General features: G+C 32.3%; 2 protein-coding genes across 8 annotated transcripts; both read left to right on the top strand.

The window, feature by feature from the left end:
- LOC109342845 (coatomer subunit beta'-3-like) lies at positions 5,792-9,671 on the top strand. Of its 2 annotated transcripts, XM_019580868.1 has the most exons (10): positions 5,792-5,916; positions 6,262-6,288; positions 6,399-6,460; positions 6,665-6,719; positions 7,368-7,404; positions 7,523-7,848; positions 8,414-8,545; positions 8,637-8,785; positions 9,387-9,455; positions 9,542-9,671. In XM_019580868.1, exons 1-10 carry the CDS (start codon positions 5,914-5,916, stop codon positions 9,603-9,605), a joined length of 924 nt encoding a protein of 307 aa, XP_019436413.1. In that variant the 5' UTR covers positions 5,792-5,913; the 3' UTR covers positions 9,606-9,671. The 2 variants fall into 2 exon arrangements, with proteins under 2 accessions (XP_019436413.1, XP_019436414.1); XM_019580869.1 differs by lacking the exon at positions 6,262-6,288 and having other exon boundaries at positions 5,820-5,916.
- On the top strand, positions 11,130-21,601 carry LOC109342843 (coatomer subunit beta'-2). Of its 6 annotated transcripts, none has more exons than XM_019580865.1 (26): positions 11,130-11,282; positions 11,605-11,625; positions 11,780-11,841; positions 12,090-12,144; positions 12,669-12,705; positions 12,839-13,164; positions 13,276-13,407; positions 13,520-13,668; positions 14,331-14,399; positions 14,545-14,695; positions 14,792-14,857; positions 15,252-15,440; positions 16,606-16,746; positions 16,844-16,918; positions 17,068-17,244; positions 17,341-17,432; positions 17,517-17,633; positions 17,975-18,089; positions 18,234-18,305; positions 18,673-18,869; positions 18,970-19,063; positions 19,254-19,360; positions 19,475-19,607; positions 19,763-19,913; positions 20,868-20,919; positions 21,262-21,601. In XM_019580865.1, exons 1-25 carry the CDS (start codon positions 11,280-11,282, stop codon positions 20,885-20,887), a joined length of 2,751 nt encoding a protein of 916 aa, XP_019436410.1. In that variant the 5' UTR covers positions 11,130-11,279; the 3' UTR covers positions 20,888-20,919; positions 21,262-21,601. The 6 variants fall into 6 exon arrangements, 5 of the variants coding, with proteins under 5 accessions (XP_019436410.1, XP_019436411.1, XP_019436412.1 ...); XM_019580866.1 differs by having other exon boundaries at positions 21,235-21,601; XM_019580867.1 differs by having other exon boundaries at positions 20,868-20,925; positions 21,297-21,601.

The raw sequence follows: 23,042 nt of genomic DNA, 5'->3' as shown, positions 1-23,042 counted from the left end.
GTTCCGAATGATGTGTCATTCTCAGTCTCGAGCCAATCAAATTGTTACTTTTTGTTTTTATTTTTATTTTCTTTTATTCATATGGCAATGTACGATTTACACGAGATAAAGAATAAGACACAACTGGGAATATATGACCTCTATCCAATTTGAATAATTGGAAATACAACTATATTTGAATGGAAGAGTTTTGCCACACATAATGGTTCATTCTAACTAGATTAGGGTTACTCCAGTTTTTATATATATATATATATATATCTGTTTTGTAAGAAGCAATTTCTGCAAATTGAAAAAGTGGAGTAGTAGCTGTCTTAAACCATGTAGCTCCCTCTTAGTGCAGAATCAGTAATTGGAGTCAAAAGATTCTTCAGGCTCAACTATTTGTGATTCTTGTTTTCACGTTAATATATAAACTATCAAGAGCCACCAATTTTTCTGAGGCAAATATAGATTTTTTGACTTGGGTGGATTTCATGCTAGACTTGGTATATTCCATTATTATTTTTCCTTGTTTATCAATTCAGATTATGAAGGGAAAAATAGATAGATGGACTAATATACGCGGCGAAGAAGAGTTGCGTTTGATTGAAAAAGATAATGAAAAAACACAATTGATGGATCAGATGCTAAGACCAATTTCAAAAGGAACACAATGGATGGAGGAGATGCAATTTGACCCTTTCTTCCATTTTGAAAGGTTCTCTTTCTGTGAAACAAAAAGAAAAGAAAGGTTTGATTATTGGAACACATGGCTTGTTATCAATGAGAGTTGAAGTTGAAGATATTGCTATTATTATTGTCATTGCATGTCAACGTTGAGGTCCTAATTCTTACACATGTTACAACCTACCCCTTTCGATTTTATTAAGTCTACAACAATTTTATTCTTTTCTCTCTAAATCATCTAACATAGATTTATTTAATGGAAGGATTTTGGTATAGGAACCTAGCTTTCTAATACTATGATTCATTTCCATACAAAAACTGCATATTACCAACTTCTTACCTTGGGTTAGTGTTGGACCAGACTATTACCTGGGAGCCTCCAATCACCGGGGAGTTCCATTGTTACATGAGTATGGAAAAAGTGAAAAGTCACAAGTAAGACCACGTATTAAACCAAAACCTTAAGGCTTTAGTTTCATGGGTCTTTCCTTCTTATAAACTCTTTCACTCATTCCCACATATCCAATGTGGTACTTCACACTTGAATAAACCCAACAGTTAATTTGAGTGGTAAGAGTTTGATTCTTCTCTGGTAAGAGTTTGGATTAAAGTTTTTTGAAGTAAAAATAGGTGTAGGGAGAATTTTATACCCACTTGGAATAATTGAAGTTCAATATAACTTCCTCTATAGTCCAGATACTTGAGTTAAAATAAACTTTTGATGCAAAGAATGGTTCTCTGTATAATTAAATAGCTACAAATTTAGTGCCAATACTTTTGAACTTTCATTTATTTTTCCATATTTTTTAAGATAAGTGACTAGTGATCTCTCATACGTAAATAATAATCTCAACTTTTTTTTATCGGCAATTCATTTAATAAATAAGAAAATAGTTAGTGTTAAGAGAATAACTGATACTTCTATTCACAAAGATATTAACAATACAACTCAGATAGTTAGAAGGATTCCAAACTCATTCTATAAAGGAGAAAATAAAACCATAAAAACGAATATTAAGAATATTCTAAGAATGAATGCGACAAAAATTTCTCAACTTTATATATAGAATTTTTCTTTTCCTTCAAGAATTCGATCATAAATGTGAACACCTCTAATTAATTTTTGGCAGTTGGATACTTTGTCTATGAAAAACAATTTAGCTTCATTGTTACATAATAAGGTAGGAAGTAAATGGAGGGTTCAGTAGCAATGCTCTTAAATCTATTCAGTTCATAGTACCAAGCAACAGAAAATAGTGCATTGATGAAAAATAATACACCTAAGATTTGACCCTATTTAAAGAGAATGTCCATAAAATGAACACTTAGTTGATATTTGGTGGGCAAATAGAGTAAGATGAAAGTTGTCTTATCTTTACTTTCTCTTTAAATCCAAATTTAAGAAAGAAAACACTGATTTAGTGGTATAAGACTTCACCAGATTCTCAAATATTAAATTACATCAAATATATAACAAAATAGGATTAAGTCAAATATTCGATATGTCTGATAATGACACTTATTGAAACAGAGAACTATGCAAATCAATTGGATTACTTCATTATCCATTAGATTAGAGGATACTGTTTATTATATAAAAAATCCACACTTTCTTCTATGCAATCAAAATATACTACTTCTTATGTTTTTGTCTCATTATTTTATATAAATACATCAAACACATTATCGTATCTTATAACATATAATTTAAAATCCGTGCACTGATACTATAAAGTTTTTTATACTGTCAACATATTATCCACCATTGATTTGTATTACTTTTGTTTGAAAGTCAATGGTGGTTAACAAATCAATGGTGAATGATTTAATGACAGTATAAAAAACACTTACACTGTCAGTATATATATATATATTAAATCAATCTATCAAACACTACCTTGCATCAATCACCTAAGGTCACAAACAAACATGAAGGCAATAAGCTAGTGATGCCACTTTAGTTACTTGACGGTGGTTCCTTATTCTAAGGGATGGAGTGAAGGGACAAAGAGGAAGCTATGAAAAACGTGGTGAGTGGAGTAGTTTATTCTAGGAATATTCCTCATATAACTCTAATATTTATGCACTTTTAGTTTTAGGTTCATAGGTATAATGATTTCCCTTAAATAACACCCCTTTGTGGTCTCCAATGAAAGTCAACTTTGTAGGTCTTCAAATTAAAACCATGCATTTTGTACCATTAAAACCATAGTGGTGAAGGCACTTAGATACTACAGGCACCTATGTTCTAAATGGTGAAAATGCACATGTGGGGTAATATATTTCATTAATGACAAAGAAAATGTTATTGATCATATGAATGCAATTGAAATTATGGTTCGAATGACACACATTTACATTTACAATAAAGAAAAATAGTGAGAAGTGTTTGTTAAGGATACTATCAAATTTGTGTTTGTCAGCATCTAATCATTTGGTTTTCTTCTTTTGGTTGGGACTTGAGAGGATGATATTGGTTGAGAGGATAATTAGACATTGCCATTGATGGAAAATGGTATTCTACTTTAAATTGTGTTACTATATGTACTATTAGATATGATTGGTCAGAAAAATAATTAATTATTAAAAAATTTAACTTAAAAATATTTTTCAGCCGATCATAGAGTTATGGTATATGTAGTGACACAATTTGTAAACAGAATATGCTTTTCGTATGTAGAAGTGGAGAAATTCTATTTTGAAGGGAATTTACTTAAAAGTGAGTGTAAAAATTTATCATTACAGAGAAGTCTTATTCAGAAAAGAACAACTCAATTATTGCGAAGTTTCATTTTAATTCGAATCACTTTTACACTTTATGAATTAGTGGCACCTTTTCCTCATTGCAAAATTTTCACTGAACACATCTTTGCACATTTTCTTCTTTGATGGAAGCAAAATTGCATAGAAGTTGGTGGTGGTCATGATTGATATTTGTATGGATATGCTTCTTTTTCATTCTAGCACTGTACCTTACATTAATAGAAATTCAAATAAATTATATAGTGGTTTCCCCATCTATCACACCGAATGCATTACTGTCTGAGCTAAGAATATTCATAGGTATGTGGGGCTAATCCTCTCAGCGGTTATTTTTTCCATCCACAAGACTTGAACCAAGATTTTGCTTAAAAAAATCAAACATGTATCACTTAAACCAACTCCTGTTATATATAAGGTTAGATTTGGGGTGCCTTATCTAGCTATTTTTGTAGTTTACCATTATAGCATGTGACATTTGTGCTTAGGAAGTTAAAATAGGCTCAATTTGATGGACCCATTCAATTAAATTGATCTAAAAGCATGGACTAAGTTGTAAAAATTCAAGGGATGAGGATCATTTGCTTTTCCGTTAGAACATGGTGCAATATAATATGGCATTTTTTAAATAAGACAATAAAGTATCTTTTAATATGAAGTGATAGTTTATTTTTCTGTGGGTATAAATAATGACATATGTCATATTTTTTACAAAAAATATTTTTAAATACTATAAAATAGAATATGTGTCATTATTGTACTGGCTCAAAAAGATAACTTATCTATTTGTATGAGAAAATATTTTATTCTCTTTAAATAAACTTACAAGTTTTACATAAATTAATAACTGCACAACTATATAGGACCTAGGGGTGTCAAAACGGGCCGCCCGGTCGGTTTAGCCCGCACCTGCAAATGTCCGCAATAATTTAAGCGGGTCGGGCATGCCCGTAATTGGTTAACGGACAAAAAGTCATGCACTGTCCGTGATCCTTAAATTTAATACTACTATTTCGATCAATCCAGCCCAAAAATAATTTAGTTTTAATGCTTGTTGGCCCTTTCCCTTTTTTATTTTATCAGTGTTGTGTGGCCATAACACTTTTGTTTTTTATCCAATATTTCCGCATACATAATTGATTAAACCCAAGCTGAGTATTTATTAGTAAAGCTCCCCAAAATAATGCTTCCAATTCTCAAACATGTAACATATGAAAATAATTTCTCTTGTATTTTTCCTATCTATGTTTATTTTCAAGGGTTAGAGATGAGTTTTACCTAATAATAAGATTATTACTTATTAAACATAATACAAAGGAATTTTGAACATGGTTTTTTTGTTATATATCTCTACTCTTCTCATATATTAATATGTCGAGTTTCATGCATTATGTAAGTGCCACTTAATTTTGTGAGTCAATGATTTTATTATGTATAGCATAAGATTGATCTAGTTAATGATATGTTTCTCAAAGAAAAAATGTAAATATTAATGTTGTAAGAGTTTTTTTACATTATCACTACTAGTGTGTACAGACACATCGTGTCTGCCGGCGAATATTGTGTGATATTATATATTCAATTTTTATATATTTCATTTTTTTGAATTAAAATGTATTTATTTGTGCTCGGTGTACTTTATATTATATTTTTTTGTGTGTTTATGATAATGTTTAATTTAAGGTGAGATACGTGGTTAATTAATGTATTGGTGGTAGTTGCTTAATATTATATAGTTTTTTTGTAAAAATTAAATAATGTTAAGGGCAATATAGGAAATGAAAAATTACACCATGAGAGAAGTTATTTCAAGTTTTGGCTTTATATATAGTATAGATATCATCCACAATTAATATTTAATCATAAACAAATAAAAATATAAGTAAATACAAATATATAATGGATAATAGGTTAAATTTTATAATAACAATATAGATATAACATTAATATTAATATTCTTTTGGGAGAAACGTAGAATGAAGAGGATTAAGTTATTGACCAATTGAAAGATGAATTTAGAAAGTCTGAGGATAACGAAAATGAAATTAATTGAACGTAGCAGCCATACAATTTTGAATAAATCGCTACATGCGACTATTCTAACAAGAAGGACACATGTATGTACTAAAATAGTATGTCACTCTATGTATTTGTGATTGGTCAGAAAAATGATTAACTATTAAAATTTTAATTTAAATATATTTATTTAACTAATCACAAACAGTAGTACATGGAATGACACACTTTATAATACAACAGATGTGCTCCTCACGAATCGGGGCCCCGATATTTAAGGTAGCAGTGGCACAAGATGACATAATTGGGGTCCTATTGAATAATTTCCATCTCTTAACTGCGAAGTATCCTTTTACTATATAAACAAATAAAACCATTATCAATTCCTACAACTGCAATTTCAAGCAAAGAGTTTAAACATTATTTGAATCAATAAACGAATTTGGTGCCACCAAGTGATCCAAGAATATGGTGGGTCATTTCATTCTTCTCTTTTTTCATTTTGGAAATAATCTTCTAAATTGATCATTATTATCTATTCTTTTTTTACGATTCAATAATGATTAAATATCAATGATTAATGGTGCAGTGAGACTGTAACATTGCATATATATTTTTCTCATCCATCATATTAAATACATGCTATTCTGTTGCAATTTTTAAAATATTTGTTTACATTTCTTTTAAAAGTTTATTACCTTATTAGTTATTAACGGAAAAAACTTTACATAACATTTTTGGTGGAACTTAACCATGAAATGTGTCCATTATCAACAACTAATTTGCTTATTGTCTCTTATGATTTGGATTATTTAGGAACAAACTCTCTTCTTTGAAATTGAGGTAATGCTAGCTTTGCTTCTTTCTAAATTTTCTAGTACACTTATATTTAATTTTTGTTTTGGATAAAACATATATTTTAACATTTTTCTTGCTAATTATTTCTGTATCAGCATGAATTTGTTCAAAACTCCGAAAGAGTGAAATCTGTTGATTTGCATCCAACTGAGCCATGGTAATGACACTTCTAATCTAATCCACTTTTTTACAATGACTTTCTGCAAAACTAAACAAAAAATTAGAACAAGAATTCTAAGTTTTGTTGTATAAATGTTAAGTTTATTAGACTTTAGGCACAAGTAAAAACGTTACTTTTAATGTTAATTTGCTATCTTTACCTTGTACTAGTACTTACATGCTATACATTTTTTTCATGCAGGATTCTAGTGGGTTTGTATTCAGGAACTATTTCTATTTGGAATTATCAGACAAAGGTAAACAATTACATATTTGGAATTATCCCAATTTGTTTGAAGAAACTGGAATTGTTGATAGTTAAAAAAGATGAACCATTCATGTGAATTTATTCAGTGATTAAATTGGCACTATAAAGATTAGACTTAATAGTTACTCTGTATGTGTTATTCTTTTCTTGAGGTTATTGGAATGTTATGAGAACTAGATTGGACCGGAATTGAAAGTAGTTCTAGTTTGAGGTCTTAATCGAATGAGAGTTGAACCACTTTGAATCAGAGAAATTTCGGTCCAATCATGTTAAACCAGATTAACCCGAGAAGTAAACCAGACAGCTCACTTAAAAATTAAAAAATGGAACACTCCTATAATATTTTGTTCTACTACGATCCAAAAAAGATGACGATATATTACTTCAATATAATTATACATAATTATTAATTATATAAATTTTTACATTTATATATAATTATATATTTATAGATAAAAATTAGTAATTATGTACGAAATCACTCAATTAAATCAGACGGTTTAACCGTTTAAACCGAATAAAACTAATACGGAATCTCTTCTAATTTAACGTTTAGCTCGAGTTTCACAATTTTTCTGTATAATTTGAGGTAGGACATGGAAGTTTATTGTTAACCTTTCTTTTCATACCATGGCAGACCGAAGAAAAGTCTCTGAAGATTAGTGAATTACCAGGTACATGTCACAATGTAACATAATCAACACTTGTGTAAACATTACAATTTCATAGTTCACAACCATTTTAGTTACCTTATGTTTGTTTTCTATTTCCATTTTTTATCAATCCTTGCAGTTAGATCAGCAAAGTTCATTACTAGGGAAAAATGGGTAATTGCAGCAACTGATGACAAAATTATTCATGTCTACAATTATGAGAAAATGGAAAAGATAATAGAATTTGAGGGCCATAAGGATTATATTAGGAGTTTGGTTGTGCATCCTTCTCTGCCATATGTGTTATCAGCTTCTGATGATCAAGTTATAAAGTTGTGGGATTGGAGCAATGATTGGGCTTCTCATAGGACCTTTGAAGGGCACTCACATTATGTAATGCAAGTGGCAATTAATCCTAAGGATCTAGATACCTTTGTTAGTGCATCCCTTGATGGCACCTTGAAGGTATATCTATATCCTAATTGCTAAGTGCCCTTACCTCTAAATATAATAACTAAATACTCATTCTAGTCTTTCATGTTTTTTAACCTTACGAGTTTGGTTCTTTAAAAGTTGAAAAATCTAAAAGGTACTCCAAAGTTTCGAATGTTAGTCAAATTAGTCTTTTTTAACATATTTTATAATATCTGATAAGAATAGAGATTACATGTCCAAATTCCTGTCCGATTTTCCTGTCCCGGTCCAATAAGAAAGTGCCAATGAATTAAAAAGAAAAATTATAAAAACACAAACTAACATTTGTATATTACTTAGATGAAGCTAATTGGTCCGGGACATGGGGACATACTCAGTTTGGGACAACAGAGGATCCTTATTCATCTGATAAGGACTAATTTGACCATGAGAAATGACTAATTTAACTCATATTTAAAATTTTTGGAGACTATTTTGAGTTTTTTGATTTTTGAGGGACGAAATTCGTAAAATCGAAAAACACCGGGAATAAATATGTATTCTGTTTTCAATTAATTATCTAATATTTTCTTCAATTGTATCTTTTTTTATATAGATTTGGAGTCTTGATTCCTCAGCTCCAATCTTCACACTAGATGGACATTCAAAAGGAGTGAATAGTGTTGATTACTTCATAACTAATGATAAAACATATATTTTAAGTGGTTCTGATGATTACACTACCAAGGTTTGCATTTCAGTTAATCCTTAATATTATTTTTTCTTCTCTTGGTATTTGATATGTTTTACATCAAATCTTAAACTTGGTTTTCAAACAGGTGTGGGATTATGATTCTAGGAGCAGTGTGCAAACACTTGAAGGTCATGGAAACAATGTTACATCAGTATTTGCTCATCCTAAGCTTCCTATAATAATAACAGCTTCAGAGGATTCCACTGTTAAAATATGGGATTCTGTCACATTCAGGTACTTCATTTACCATTACAATTCTCATTTTTCTCATATTGTGATTTTTTTGTTGGGATAAAATAGAAGGTTATAATTATCTTATATTAGGATAGAGGATAAGCTTGGTCTAACATAAATGGTTCAAATCTTGGAAACAATTTTTCTTTAGCAGGATAAGGAATATAAGTATAATTTAATGTATTACTAAAATAATATGGATATGTAACATGAATATTATGGATCATTTCTCATTATTTGATCAAGGCATGAAAAACCTTATTTATAATACATGAGTATGTAACAAATTTAGTTAACTAACTAATTAACAAACTAATAAACATATGTCGTAAAACAATTCAACATGTGCTAAATATGTAAAATGTGACAATTACAAGAATTGTTCATTCAATGTTTTACTTGATTTTCTAACTAGTTAATCGATTAACTATTGTGTTAATCGATTAATACTTACTCAGTTAATCGATTAACAACAATTAATCGATTAACTGTTATTACTTATGTCTTGTTTTCATGGTGGCTTTATTCTCAAATATAATGTATGATAAATTTTGTAATAGTTCATATTTTTAATTGGGGTGGTGGTGCCATTAACTTGCAGGCTTGAGAAAACGTTGAACTATGGTCTTGAGAGAGTATGGAGTATTGGATATAAAGAAGGATCATCTCTGTAATTTTCTAAAAACTTCTTTCTACTAAAACAGTAAAACACTAGTTATTTTTCTTACTTACCAAATCATATAATATTTATTGCAGGCTTGCTTTTGGTTGTGACAAAGGATTCATCATCCTTAAGCTGAACATCCAAGCTAACAAATGAAACAAGATCAATTGCAATAAGGGCTATGTTATTTATCATAATTTGAGTCGGTGTGTGTTGTAATATATAGTATGTTCATGTAATAAAAAAAATTGTGGTAAAGGTTCACTTAATAATTTCACTTCAAAACTTGTATAATGTAAATTTGCAATTCAAAATACTGTTTAATTTTTATACATTTTCACCTTAAAGTTTTTTACCCTAGCAAATAATTATGCATCATGGTGTTTATGACTAGTAGCTAAGTTAAGAGAGGTTACATGGCTGCAAATAGTTATATCTTTTCAAGCACTCAAGTTGATGAAAGGGATCAATGAAAGAGATAAAAAAGAGAGATAATAGCATAAGGTAAAGGTTTTTTGCACTAAGAATTTCTTTGTTTCTCTCTCACTTAACATAAAAAACAAGTAAGAGAGTCCAATCCCAACACAATTTCACGTGGAAGGGATTTTAAATCATTGATTTTGGTCAAACATATTTGAGCATTCCATCCCTCACTTAACATACAAAATAAGTAAGATTAATATATGTATTAACTAGTGGTCAGTTCAAATGATACATGTTTATTTTTTTGGTACATGAGAATAAAAAACAAAATTGTAGGAGAGGAGAAATTTTTTTATCTAAAAGATGATTCACTTACAAAAGTTCAAGTAATACATGTTTGATTTTCTTTAGGTGAGTTTATCTTCATGATTAATGGGTTAGGGCAAGTCTAATAACTATATATGCACTTATATAAATATATACATATCATCCATTAATAATAACCTCCTATCAATAATAATTCCTTCCTGATTAAACCAATATCCATCCATTTAAACCTTTATACAAGTAACAAAGTGAACCCACAAAATAAAAAAAATATAGAATTATTGTATAAAAACATTATTAAAAGCTAAAAAGTAAAGGTCCTAAATTCATTTTTTAAGTTGTTTATATAAATATTTTTCTTTCAAACAACTCATATATTTTCTATTTTGAAGTTGGTCCTTTGTTATTTTCTCTTACAAATTGATCTTATGTTTTTTCATTCAACTTGTAACCTAAAGTCCAATACTGTAGTTTCACAAAACTAGTAGATGCATTTCTCTTGGGTTTATTCAAGTGCGAAGTCCAACATTGGATATGTGGGGAGGAGTGAAAGAGTTTATAAGAAGGAAAAACCTGAAACTAATATTTTAAGATTTTGGTTCAAGATGTGATGTCTCACTTATGACTCTTCACCATTCCATACTCGTAACAATGGAAGTCCCAAATCTATAATTTTTAAAACAATAAATAAAATCAAAAAAGTTTTTTTAGAAGAAAAAATAATACAGAAAAATGAGGGCCCGAGGTGCCACGTGTCAGTCACGTCACTGCGACCCTTGTTCCTCCGTCAAATAAGTAACCTCCGTTAGATTCTCTTCCTCACCGCACACGGTGTGAGTGTGACACTTACAATAACGATTTCCCAACCAGTGGCATTTTCGTAATCTCACATTTAACTGCAGAAAGCACCACTCTCTTTCTTCCTCATAGTATTTACATTTTAACACCGTGCTATCTTACAAATACAAAAAAAATTCCCCTCTCTCACTGAACTCGATCTCTTTTTGAATTCGGTTTCTGATCTACGACGATTCCTCTCGAATTCTCCATCAACGCTAATTCATTCTCCAATCTACTGCAATGGTGAGCTTCCTCTTTCATCTCCTTAGATCTATACTTATTTCGCTTCGATTTCATGATCTTCGATTTTCAAATCAGAGTTTTTCAATTTTGCTTATGATTTCAATTTCAACGAGATCTAGTGTTGAATCATGCATTAACGTCTTCGAATTTCGAACGTTTTATGTAAATGCGATAAAATGTGTTTAGTTAACGTTTGTTTAGTTTGTTGTTATTTGAGAGGCTCTCAATTCTATTAATTAGCACTTATTATTTCAATTTCAATGGGATCTACCGTGGAATCGTGCATTAACGTTTGTTTATTTTCTTTTGCTTGGATTTGCAGCCTCTCAGACTCGAAATCAAGGTACTGTTCTTTTTTCCATTCTGATTCAATGTTTGTTTGTGTTTTTTGACGAGAATTGTTTGATTCTAGATTATATTTATCGGAAACTAAGCCTAATGTGGATGTTTAGCTTTCTGGCTACTTATTCTAACGTGTTATCATAATGTATGATCAGCGAAAGCTTGCGCAAAGATCGGAAAGAGTAAAATCTGTGGATCTGCATCCAACAGAACCATGGTAATGCCTTATCCTTTGCTTTGTTATTTCTGAAATTCATTTGTGATATCAGCTAATTTTATAATTAGGAATATCTGCAATTGATTTCACCATTCAAGTGCGCCATGCATCTATAACTATTGTCATTAATATTGATTTATTTTATGAGTCTACTTTTGGATTTAGTTACTGTGGGGGTTAGAGTGATTGGTAAATAGTGATACTTTGATGTTTTGATGAGGTGTGTGACTTTATCTTTGTTAATCTAGGATTCTGGCAAGTTTGTACTCGGGGACTGTCTGTATTTGGAACTACCAATCTCAGGTATGCAATTACATATAACTGGGAGTTGTGTGAAATTTGTATCCTGGTACGTAAATTGATGAACAAACTGCCTTTTTTCATTAATAAGTGCATAATTGAAATGGCGATGCCCTCCCAAAATGTGTATAATCCAAGTACTTTCGATTAAAATGGGTTGATCGGAGCTTGTGTATTGGGAGAGTATTTTACATTAAATTCTGTTTTTTGTGAATATTTTGAATGTGCATGCTTTTTGTTTGTTGAGCTGTTTGAGGCTCAACTGTGTTGTTTGGTAAATTATGACAAATTGTAGATTTTACCATCAGCATTTGGCTTCGAAGAATTTTAATTTGGTTTTTGACTTTGTACATTCTGCAAGTTGTACTTCACAGTTTCTAATCTATCCATAGATTGGTGTTAAGAGATGATGGCTTCCAACTCCTGTTTCTATATTTCAGAAGGCTTCTACTTTAAATGGGTTATTGTTGAATTCTATGTAGATTTCCTTGTATAACTAGCACTAATTTCTGTTGATGCTATTTCAGATAATGGCCAAATCTTTTGAGGTTACAGAGTTACCAGGTAGACGAACCATTATTTGTCTGTTTGTTTGCATATCTGCCTCTTGAGGCCTTTGCTTGAAGCATACTTTTTGTTTTATATTTCTTACTTACAATACAAGTCCACTGGGGCATATACAACATGGATTTTGCAGTTAGGTCAGCCAAGTTTATTGCACGCAAACAGTGGGTTGTTGCTGGCGCAGATGATATGTTCATTCGTGTATATAATTACAACACAATGGATAAAGTCAAAGTATTTGAGGCACATACAGATTACATTAGGTGTGTGGCAGTTCACCCCACCCTTCCTTATGTGCTGTCATCATCTGATGATATGCTCATAAAACTTTGGGATTGGGAAAAAGGCTGGGTTTGTACCCAGATATTTGAGGGACATTCTCATTATGTCATGCAAGTGACATTCAATCCTAAAGATACCAACACCTTTGCCAGTGCATCTCTTGACCGCACTATAAAGGTAAACATGTGTTCTTATTGCCAGTTGTTTCCTCCTCTTTTTTCATTTTGTCTTCCAATTTCTATGCCCCTATGATATAATGAATTAATGCTTCTGTTATCTTCTTTCTAGATTTGGAATCTTGGCTCTCCTGACCCGAATTTTACATTGGATGCCCATCAAAAAGGAGTGAACTGCGTTGATTACTTTACAGGTGGTGACAAACCTTATCTCATCACTGGTTCTGATGATCACACTGCCAAGGTTTGTTTCAATCTTTGATTTCATTTTCTTTTCCTTGACTTATTTGCCTATGTGTTTTGATGTGTAAATATGTATATGAATTGGAATAACATTGATAAAACCTATGAAACAGGTATGGGATTATCAGACCAAAAGTTGTGTCCAGACTCTAGAAGGTCACACACACAATGTGTCTGCTGTTTGCTTTCATCCTGAACTTCCTATAATCATTACTGGTTCCGAGGATGGCACAGTACGCATATGGCACTCAACAACTTATAGGTAATTTGAGATGCAAAGATTACTGAGTTGAGTTTTATCTTTGGGTGTAATATCTATACATTGTCAGTGTAAAGATTTATACACAATCACTACATCATCTACCATTTATTTGTATTACTTTTTTTGAAGAGTCAATAATGGTTAAACATGAATGCTGGGTGATGCAGTGATAGTGTATAAAGCTCATACACTGTTTGTGCATACATTTTTTTTCTCTTTATCTTTATGCTCATTCTCTTTGACATGTTCCTTTGCTTTTTCTCCCGTGATCATAACATTTTTAGGAACTTGAATAGTGTGGCTGTGGTTTTAACTTTTGATCTTTTAGAATTGGGCCTTATTCTGACATACCTTTTTGTTTTTTGAGCGTTTTATGATATTATGTTTGACTTGTTGATTCATTTCGTTTTTTACTGTAAATATTAGAAGGATTTATTTTTTGTGACTGTATTGTCTTGATTTATATAAAATTTAGATAGGGTTAAGATTGAGTCTGGCAGATTCTAATGTTGTCTGATATCTATATCTTCTCTTCCATAAAAATTTATGTTTCACTTTTTGAGATTATACCACATTTAGGTGGAAGTGGAAGTATATTTGAGACTATGGATATATATTAACTCGCTAATTCAACGTTTCGTGGTGGTTTAATCTGCTTGCAGGCTTGAGAATACACTGAACTACAGTCTTGAAAGAGTATGGGCTATTGGATACTTGAAGGGTTCACGTCGGTGAGATTTTTTGGATAAGATTACTTGAGTCCCATATTTTATTGGCCCTTAAGTGGGACAATTGTCAATTTGTGTCTAATAATTAAATCTTCTTATTGCCATTCTTCCCCCGTGACTTGAATTATCAAAACATCTTTCTCTATAGGGTTGTGATTGGCTATGACGAAGGAACAATTATGGTCAAACTTGGTCGAGAAGTACCTGTGGCTAGCATGGACAACAGTGGGAAAATTATTTGGGCTAAGCATAATGAAATTCAGACTGTCAATATAAAGAGTGTAGGAGTAGATGTGGAGGTACTATACTTTCTTTTTTCTGTATGAATAACATGCAAGCAAGAAGCGTAAAGTTGTTTTTCTTTTAGTGACACATGCAAGTACTATGCTTCGTAGATTGCTGATGGAGAAAGATTACCTTTGGCTGTTAAGGAGTTGGGCACTTGTGATCTCTACCCACAAGTGAGTTAATATTTGTCTTCTTTATGCTGCATTCTTTAGCGTGGCTTCTCTATTTCTTTTATTATTATTTTTATAATTTCTGCTTTGATTGTGCATCCCTTTATAGTGTTTAGGAATCAGGCACATGTATAGTAGTTATCAAATCAGACATTTTGGTGCATTCATCTACTTCTTTATGCACTATTTTCACATATTTCTTGAACCCTACCTGAGTTTTTAATGTATTTGTATACAAAAAGCTTGTCAGTGCATTAAATAAGCAGTATGAACTATTTTTTGTAGTCTCTAATCTATATTGAAAGAAGGGAGTTTTTAGGCACTTCTCCTTATCAGTAATATGTGTTTGTTTCATGTATGGTTGCTGACTGTTGATTCAATCTATTTATTTATTCAGAATTTAAAGCACAACCCCAATGGGAGATTTGTTGTTGTATGTGGAGATGGTGAGTATATTATATACACTGCATTGGCATGGAGAAATAGGTCATTTGGTTCGGCACTGGAATTTGTTTGGTCTACGGATGGAGAATATGCTATCAGAGAAAGTACATCGAAGATTAAAATTTTCAGCAAAAGTTTCCAGGTTTGCATATTTTTCAAAAGAAAAATTTATTTACTCTTCAATCTTGTGCTTTATTTGATGAAAGTGGTAATGAGAACCAACAAGCTGAAGGGTAACTTGAGTCCTGCTGTTCTTGTACTGTTTATGACAAGGAGTCTGTAATATAAGGCTTATGCTGGCTATAATTTTATGATTCTGTTTATACAAGTCATTGACAAATGTGTTGCAAGTCCAATGACAATTCTTCTTTATATTTCATTTTTGTTAACTGCCTGGCATGGTTCCCATCAAGAGAAGTGTATTACTGAAAATCATTTTGGTTTTATGTTGGGGAGGTTGACCATGGAGGTTGTATACTTGCTACGACAGTTGATGGAGAGATATCGGAGGAATCAAAGGGACTTACACATGATTTTCATTAATTTGGAGAAGTCGTATGATAAGGTGCCTAGAGATGTAGTGTCAAAAGCTTTAAAAAAGAAATGAGTTAGGATAATCCACACTCGAGCAATTGAGGATATGTATGACGAGGTCAACACTGGTGTGAGAGCACAAAATGGAGAAACCTAGGGAGATGTAAACCATAGGAGGATTCAGGTGGGACGGGTGAAATGACGAAGTGCTTCAGGTGTCATGTGATAGAAATGTATCACTCAAGCTTAAAGAATTTATTTTATCGCACAACTACCCGGAATGGTATAAGACTGAATGTTCAACAGTAAAATGTTAACAAGAGAATAAAATCAATGAATAAGAGATGATGTGTTGGATGAGTGGACACATTAGACAAAATAAGGTTAGGAATGAATGCGTTAGAGAAAAGTTGAGGTAACTTATATTGTAGAAAAGGAGGTAGATTTGTGCCTTAAGTGTTTTGGGCATATATGGAGGAGACCGTTAGAAGCCACAATAAGGAGAGTAAAGCAAATGAAAGTTAGTCCAATTTCTAGAGGTGAAGGGAGGCCAAAAAACCTTAGCAAAATGATTAGGAAGGATTTAGAGATTAATGCTTTGTTAATAAATATAATTTATAATCAAACATTATGGTGTGTCATACTTCATTCGATTCATTAGCCGACCCCACCTAGTGTAATTAAGGCTTGGTGGTTGTTGTTTCATCTGTCATCAAAACAAAATAGTTTTTGTCGGGATAATTTAAATGGAGTGCAAATAATGGTTATTTCAGGAAAAGAGGAGTGTCCGACCAACATTTTCAGCTGAACGAATATTCGGTGGCACTTTGCTGGCGATGTGCTCAAATGATTTTATCTGCTTTTATGATTGGGCTGAATGCAGGTTGATCTATCGCATTGATGTCAATGTGAAGGTAAGTTTCTTTGATTAGGTGATATCTACTTTTTTCTTTCTTTCTTTTTCTTTGTATTCCTTGTTTCGTTTTATTTATTTAAATGTTTTGGTGCCAGAACCTCTACTGGGCTGATAGTGGTGATCTTGTAACAATCGCAAGTGATACATCATTCTACATTCTGAAGTACAATGTGAGGATTCATGTAAACTTAATCCATTTATTATATTTGTTGGCTTTCTCCGAAGAACATTCTTTCTCCCATACAGTTTTTGCTGATTGAATATTTGGTAGCATGTTAATGGTGAAGCATGGTAAACATTTAAACTTCCTTTGTTGCAGCGTGATGTTGTTGCATCACACTTAGATAGTGGAAGACCTGTAGATGAGGAAGGTGTTGAAGATGCTTTTGAGCTTCTTCATGAAATGAATGAACGTGTCAGGACAGGCATCTGGGTTGGGGATTGTTTTATCTACAACAATTCCTCTTGGAGACTTAATTACTGTGTTGGTGGTGAGGTATTAATTTCTGCCCCTTCTAAGTTAAAAAAGAACACATTTATTGAACTACAAGGGTTGTGTGAGACCTTTTGATGGATAACACTGTGAATTTAGGTAACTACGATGTTTCATCTGGACCGCCCTATGTACCTGTTGGGATATCTTGCAAACCAAAGTCGGGTCTATTTGATTGACAAAGAGTTTAAGTAAGTGAAATCTTTAATTGGATTATGTAAAATCCCGAATTGATGTAATCTTGAATAATTTTCTTATTGTTGGTTGTTTCTCAGTGTTATTGGATACACACTGCTTTTAAGCTTGATTGAGTACAAGACACTTGTGATGCGTGGTGATTTAGAAAGGGCAAATGAAGTTCTACCATCAATTCCTAAAGAGCATCACAACAGGTAGCAGTTACCTTGTGTTACATAAGAGAATGATTATTTTCCTTACAACATGTAGAAATATGTTTAGAAAATGCTCTTGGTAACAAAATTATGCTTCATAAAATCATGTATATTATCTTTTGGTCTGATCCCAAGAGGAAGAATTTTAGTGTGCTGGAAAATGGAAGTGCATCTTCTGTGGCTGACCAGAGAATCTTTTTACTTGCCCATTATTGATCTTTGCTTGTCATGCTTTTTGATACTAATGCATTATCTTGTATGAATAACTATTACACGTTCCTTTGGCAATTGGTGCTAATAAGTGATCTGTGTCCTAATTGTAATACTTGATTTTATGTTAGTGTTGCTCGTTTCCTGGAATCACGAGGGATGATAGAGGAAGCTCTTGAAGTTGCTACTGATCCAGACTACAAATTTGATTTAGCAATACAGCTCGGAAGATTAGATGTTGCAAAGGTATGTTCATCCAATTAGTCAATGCGGAGATGATACTTGATTAGTAAAATTTGTTAACTTCGTTATTTAATTTTCTTCATCTCTCTTTATAAGCTGGATTTATCATTTTATATCATGAGTAATATTCATCTTCTGCCCTTGCAGGGTATTGCAGTAGAAGTGCAGAGTGAGTCTAAATGGAAGCAGTTGGGAGAATTAGCCATGTCTAGTGGAAAGGTGTTTTTCTATGTGATTTGAATCTTAAAATTCAGTGATTCCTCTGACATTTCACTAAATTTTATTCCTAAATATCCATGTCCAAATGCATTAAAGTGAGTGAATTTATGACGTGCTGCTGAATATGAGCATGTGCACATGATGGATACAGGCCTTATTTATGCTTTTAGATGCAAGAGGCTATGAAGATTTTAGTTACGGGCTATTTAAGGTAGCTAGGTTGAATGTTAGAACTTAGAGGTTGTGTTTAGATTCTAGTGTATTATTATGATGTCAGAGTAAGTTATGATTGTGGCAGCTCTTAATGTTGATTCTTGTTGGAGATATCTCTTGTTATACTAGCTCAGTGTATTGTATGTTCTTGCAGTTGGCAATGGCTGAGGAATGTTTAGAGTATGCAATGGATTTGAGTGGGTTGTTACTGCTATATTCTTCTTTAGGAGATGCTGAAGGAATATCAAAACTTGCCACCCTTGCTAAGGAGCAAGGGAAGAACAATGTCTCATTCCTTTGCTTATTTATGTTGGGTAAACTTGAAGACTGCCTTCAACTGTTGGTAGAAAGGTAATATTATACAGTTGTGCTCTTTTTCCTTTATGACATTGCTGGCAGGGGATTTGGTTAAGCTGCAGCTGTACATATCACTGGGTTATGCTTTTTGCAGCAATCGAATTCCAGAGGCAGCTTTAATGGCTCGTTCTTATCTCCCAAGCAAGGTCTCAGAGATAGTGGCAATATGGAGAAAAGATCTTAATAAGGTAGTTTCTGATTCAGATTTATAGTATTTACTAATGATAGAACTTCTTGATATTTATTTTGAGAGCATGATATAGTGGGTAGGAACTCTCATCTCATTCACTGCCTTGTCCTGGTATTCTTATCAAGTTGACAGATAGCTTGGGGATTAAGAGATTATGTATTCTTATATTTGTTTGATATTTTGTGCAGGTTAATCCAAAAGCTGCTGAATCGTTGGCTGATCCTGAGGAATATCCTAATTTGTTTGAAGACTGGCAAGTTGCACTTGCCGTTGAATCTAAAGCTGCAGAATCAAGGTCGGTATGGAGAATTCAGATTTTCTTGCCTGTGTCTTGCAGCTTTGCTAGTTTGTGTACAGAACATCTCCAAGAAATATTTACTAATTCTTTAATCTTGATCTTTTATTTTAGGAATGTTTACCCTCCTGCAGAGCAGTACATCAGCCATGCTGACAAGTCACATGTTACCCTTGTTGAAGCTTTCAGAAACATGCAGATTGAAGAAGGAGACGAGCCTCTTGAGAATGGGGACTCTAGTCACGAGGTATTTTAAATACGTGGCTAACAAAAGTTTACCAAAATTTCTCAGAAGCTACATATTTTAATTTGTTTCTCTGCCGCAGAAAGAATTACCTCAGTAAATCTTTAGTGGTTGTGTTAGGCGGTTGCTTTATGCTTTTTCTTGTCCTTTTGTTGTAGTTGACAGAGCAAAATGGAGAAGATGACTATGCAGAGGCACTGGAAGAACCAAATGGAGAGGAAGGAAGCCAAGAGGAGGAAGTTGTAGTGGATGCTGATTCTACAGATGGTGCAGTACTCGTTAATGGTAACGAGGCTGACGAAGAGTGGGGTACGAATAATGAAGGAGCCCCGTCAGCCTAAAAGCGATTGGTTGGGGTGGTGTGAAAATCGAAATTTTGTTCTGGTGATTAATTGTTTCTAAAGTGCCATTTCTAACTCCAATTCGACAATTGTTTTTACTATAACTATTTCTACCACCTGAGTCCTACCATTGTATTTGCTTTCACTTTTTAGGGTTTGTTTGCAAGTTGGGTTTTGGAGGGAAAGGGAAGGCTTCAAAGCCATCTCATAAGTGTATCTCATGACTCTTGAGCCTTCCATTTTCTTTATTCCCCTCCAAAACCAAACTCGCAAATGGACCCTTAAGGTGTTATATACTTTACCACACTTAGGTTGTATATTTGGGAACCTGGGAGGAAATTATAAAATAATAATGTCCACTGTAGAGAGTGAGCCTCGGGCAACGGTAAGGTTGTTTGTCTTTTGATTTGAAGGTCATGGGTTCAAATTCTGATTCTTCGCTTGCGAAAGTGAGACTGTGTATATCTATCCTCCCTAAATTCCACTGAGCTATCCATTATTGGGCTTGGGAGTTTTTAACATTTCCTCCTCGTTGGACATTGCTCTAGTTTATTAACTTGCCCTATGAAATGTTCTGGATATAATAATGCCAAGTGTTCCCTTTAAAATCTCGCTGTTGTGACTTGTGATCATGAGGTTAATATCACCAAAGAATTGTAGGGTACATTTATCTTCTTAAAGTTGCATGAGTGGTCATTCATCTTGGTTTATTGGGTAGCGGTAGTAGTACCCTTTAGAATATAAATGTTTTAGATACCCAGCTTTCTGAATTCATCCTGGACATACCTTTAATATGCAAGATTGTGAACTCAAACTATATTATTGGCCTCAATTGTGAACGTCACCTCAACTTGATGCTTCCTTTCTAGATTCTGTTTTATTGGTCATGAGCCCTGACATGAATATTCTTCTTTATTGACAGTGCTTGCACCACATCACTAGGCCGGTTCCAGCTTCTGGGATACTTATTTCAGGTCAAGATAATACTTCCATCGCATTACCTTCACCATACATGCTCTGCCCTCTTATTTTTTTTATTGAAATCAAATGTGAAAATCAGTCAGGACTGTTTAGTGAATTTACAGACAATCGAATAACTTTTTTTGTGCTATTATTGATTTATTACCATATACAGATACCATCTTTGGTTTCATAAAACGATCTAGCATAGATGAATTGTGTTGTGTTAATAAAAACCTGGTTTTTGTTTGTGCGTCATCTGTGGGTTTCTGCATTGCACGTTTTTTATGGTTAAGCGTAAGCCTGAGGGTTTTCGAATGTGTTATCAGTTTCATTTTCTTTGATTTAAAATGCAGGTCTCCTCAAGTGACCATGAAGAGATTCCGCGGACTGGTTGTTTGTTTCCTGGTATTGTGGTTTTGTAGTGCCCTGAATTTTTTCATATTGCGCTTAGTACAACAATATTCATTAGGGTCAGTTAGTTACAAGTTACTAGAGTTAATATCACATTCTTTTGAGGCTTTTACCTCATTATATATTCGTGCCACTGTGAATGTAGACAAGCTGAAAAAGAGATGATTGCCTGATTTAAATTTAGTTAGTTTTTATTCTTGATTGTATTTCTTTCAAATCTATATATTTCCTTGGATTGTAAACATGGATTGGTTAATACAGAAAATAATGATTCTTCCCAAATGCTGCTTATGTTGACAAAGATGCTTCCTTAGTTCTTCTACTTCCCTTGTTTTTGTAACTGGTATTTATGCAAAGGTGTCTTTACTTTTTTTTCCATGGACCACATGCATGGCGAATATAGACATGGAACATAGTAGGAAAATTTGGTTGCTTTGTTGTAAAGGGGAGTACTTTATAGTTCATCCTCTTATATATTAAACTGGAGATGTAGATCAGTTTTGGTTTTGTCATTTGAGGATTTCATGGAATTTAGAATATCCACCAACGAGTCCTCACGTTGGAGTATTAAAAAGGATGAACTAAAGGGTGTTAGCAATATCAATGAGTAGGTTAAGGAATTACTCAGAAAATAAGATGAATAAGCTATAATAGGACGATGAAAAAGTGAAAATTATGTGTATGTTAGAGTAGGACAAGGATGTATTGTCTCAAACCAATTACAATTAAATAAGAATAGAAAAAGTTATGAATATTTAATTTTTTTTTGTGTGATTAATACATAATAAGTTTGGGGATATTACTCTAGGGAAAGCAGATATTAGTATCATTCCTTTCTTGGTAATAGTTGGGAGTTACTTTTGCTCTAAGCCAAGTGAAATGAAAAAAAGTTTGCTGTATGCATTTGTCTTAGTTGATGAGTATCATTACTCATTCAAATGACTTAAGGAACTGGAGGTATACGTATTTACGAATATTCATTTTTGATACAGTGTCACACATTATCATTAAAAGAAAATATGTATCATTAAAAGTTTAGGTAAACAAGTGCATAACATGTGAGATTCAAACTCACATTTTTGTAGATGTGAGTTGAACTCTTACAATGTTGACACATTAAATTTATTATTGATAATAATAATTATAAATAATAACAATGTACCCGTGCACTTGCACAGGTCGCTTCTTTGTTTATGCATAATGCAAATATAATATACATATATTTTATAATATCAATAAATCATGTATTGAAACATTATATTTCTCATTCATATAGGTGCAATATTAACATTGATTTTTGAGTATATATGTAGAATATTAACAATTATAAATGCGTTTGTATAAGTATCTATTTGTTGAAAGTGTGATTATAGAAAATATTTGATTCTTAAATAACTCAATAAATAAAATTCAAATTGTATTGGATAATATCTCACCTCTATATTCTCTATATAAAATTATAAATATAAGGAGTTATTTTTGCATCATACTTTTTGTGATTACGTTTATAAGTATCATATAAAGTCATAAGGATTTTTTAGCATATCTCTTAAATGCTTATGTTTTATTTTAGATTAATGTTCATTGTGTATAAATATTTGAATATATTTTTAGCATTCAAAGATTGTATAATTAAATGTTATTTATTTGATTATGTTTTAGCTAATAATCATTGTATGAAAATAACTCATAAATTAAAAACACACTAAGTTAGGATATGACA

Source organism: Lupinus angustifolius, chromosome LG03, assembly GCF_001865875.1.
Source record: "Lupinus angustifolius cultivar Tanjil chromosome LG03, LupAngTanjil_v1.0, whole genome shotgun sequence".
NCBI lineage: Eukaryota > Viridiplantae > Streptophyta > Magnoliopsida > Fabales > Fabaceae > Lupinus > Lupinus angustifolius.
This window is presented reverse-complemented; position numbering and strand designations above follow the sequence as displayed.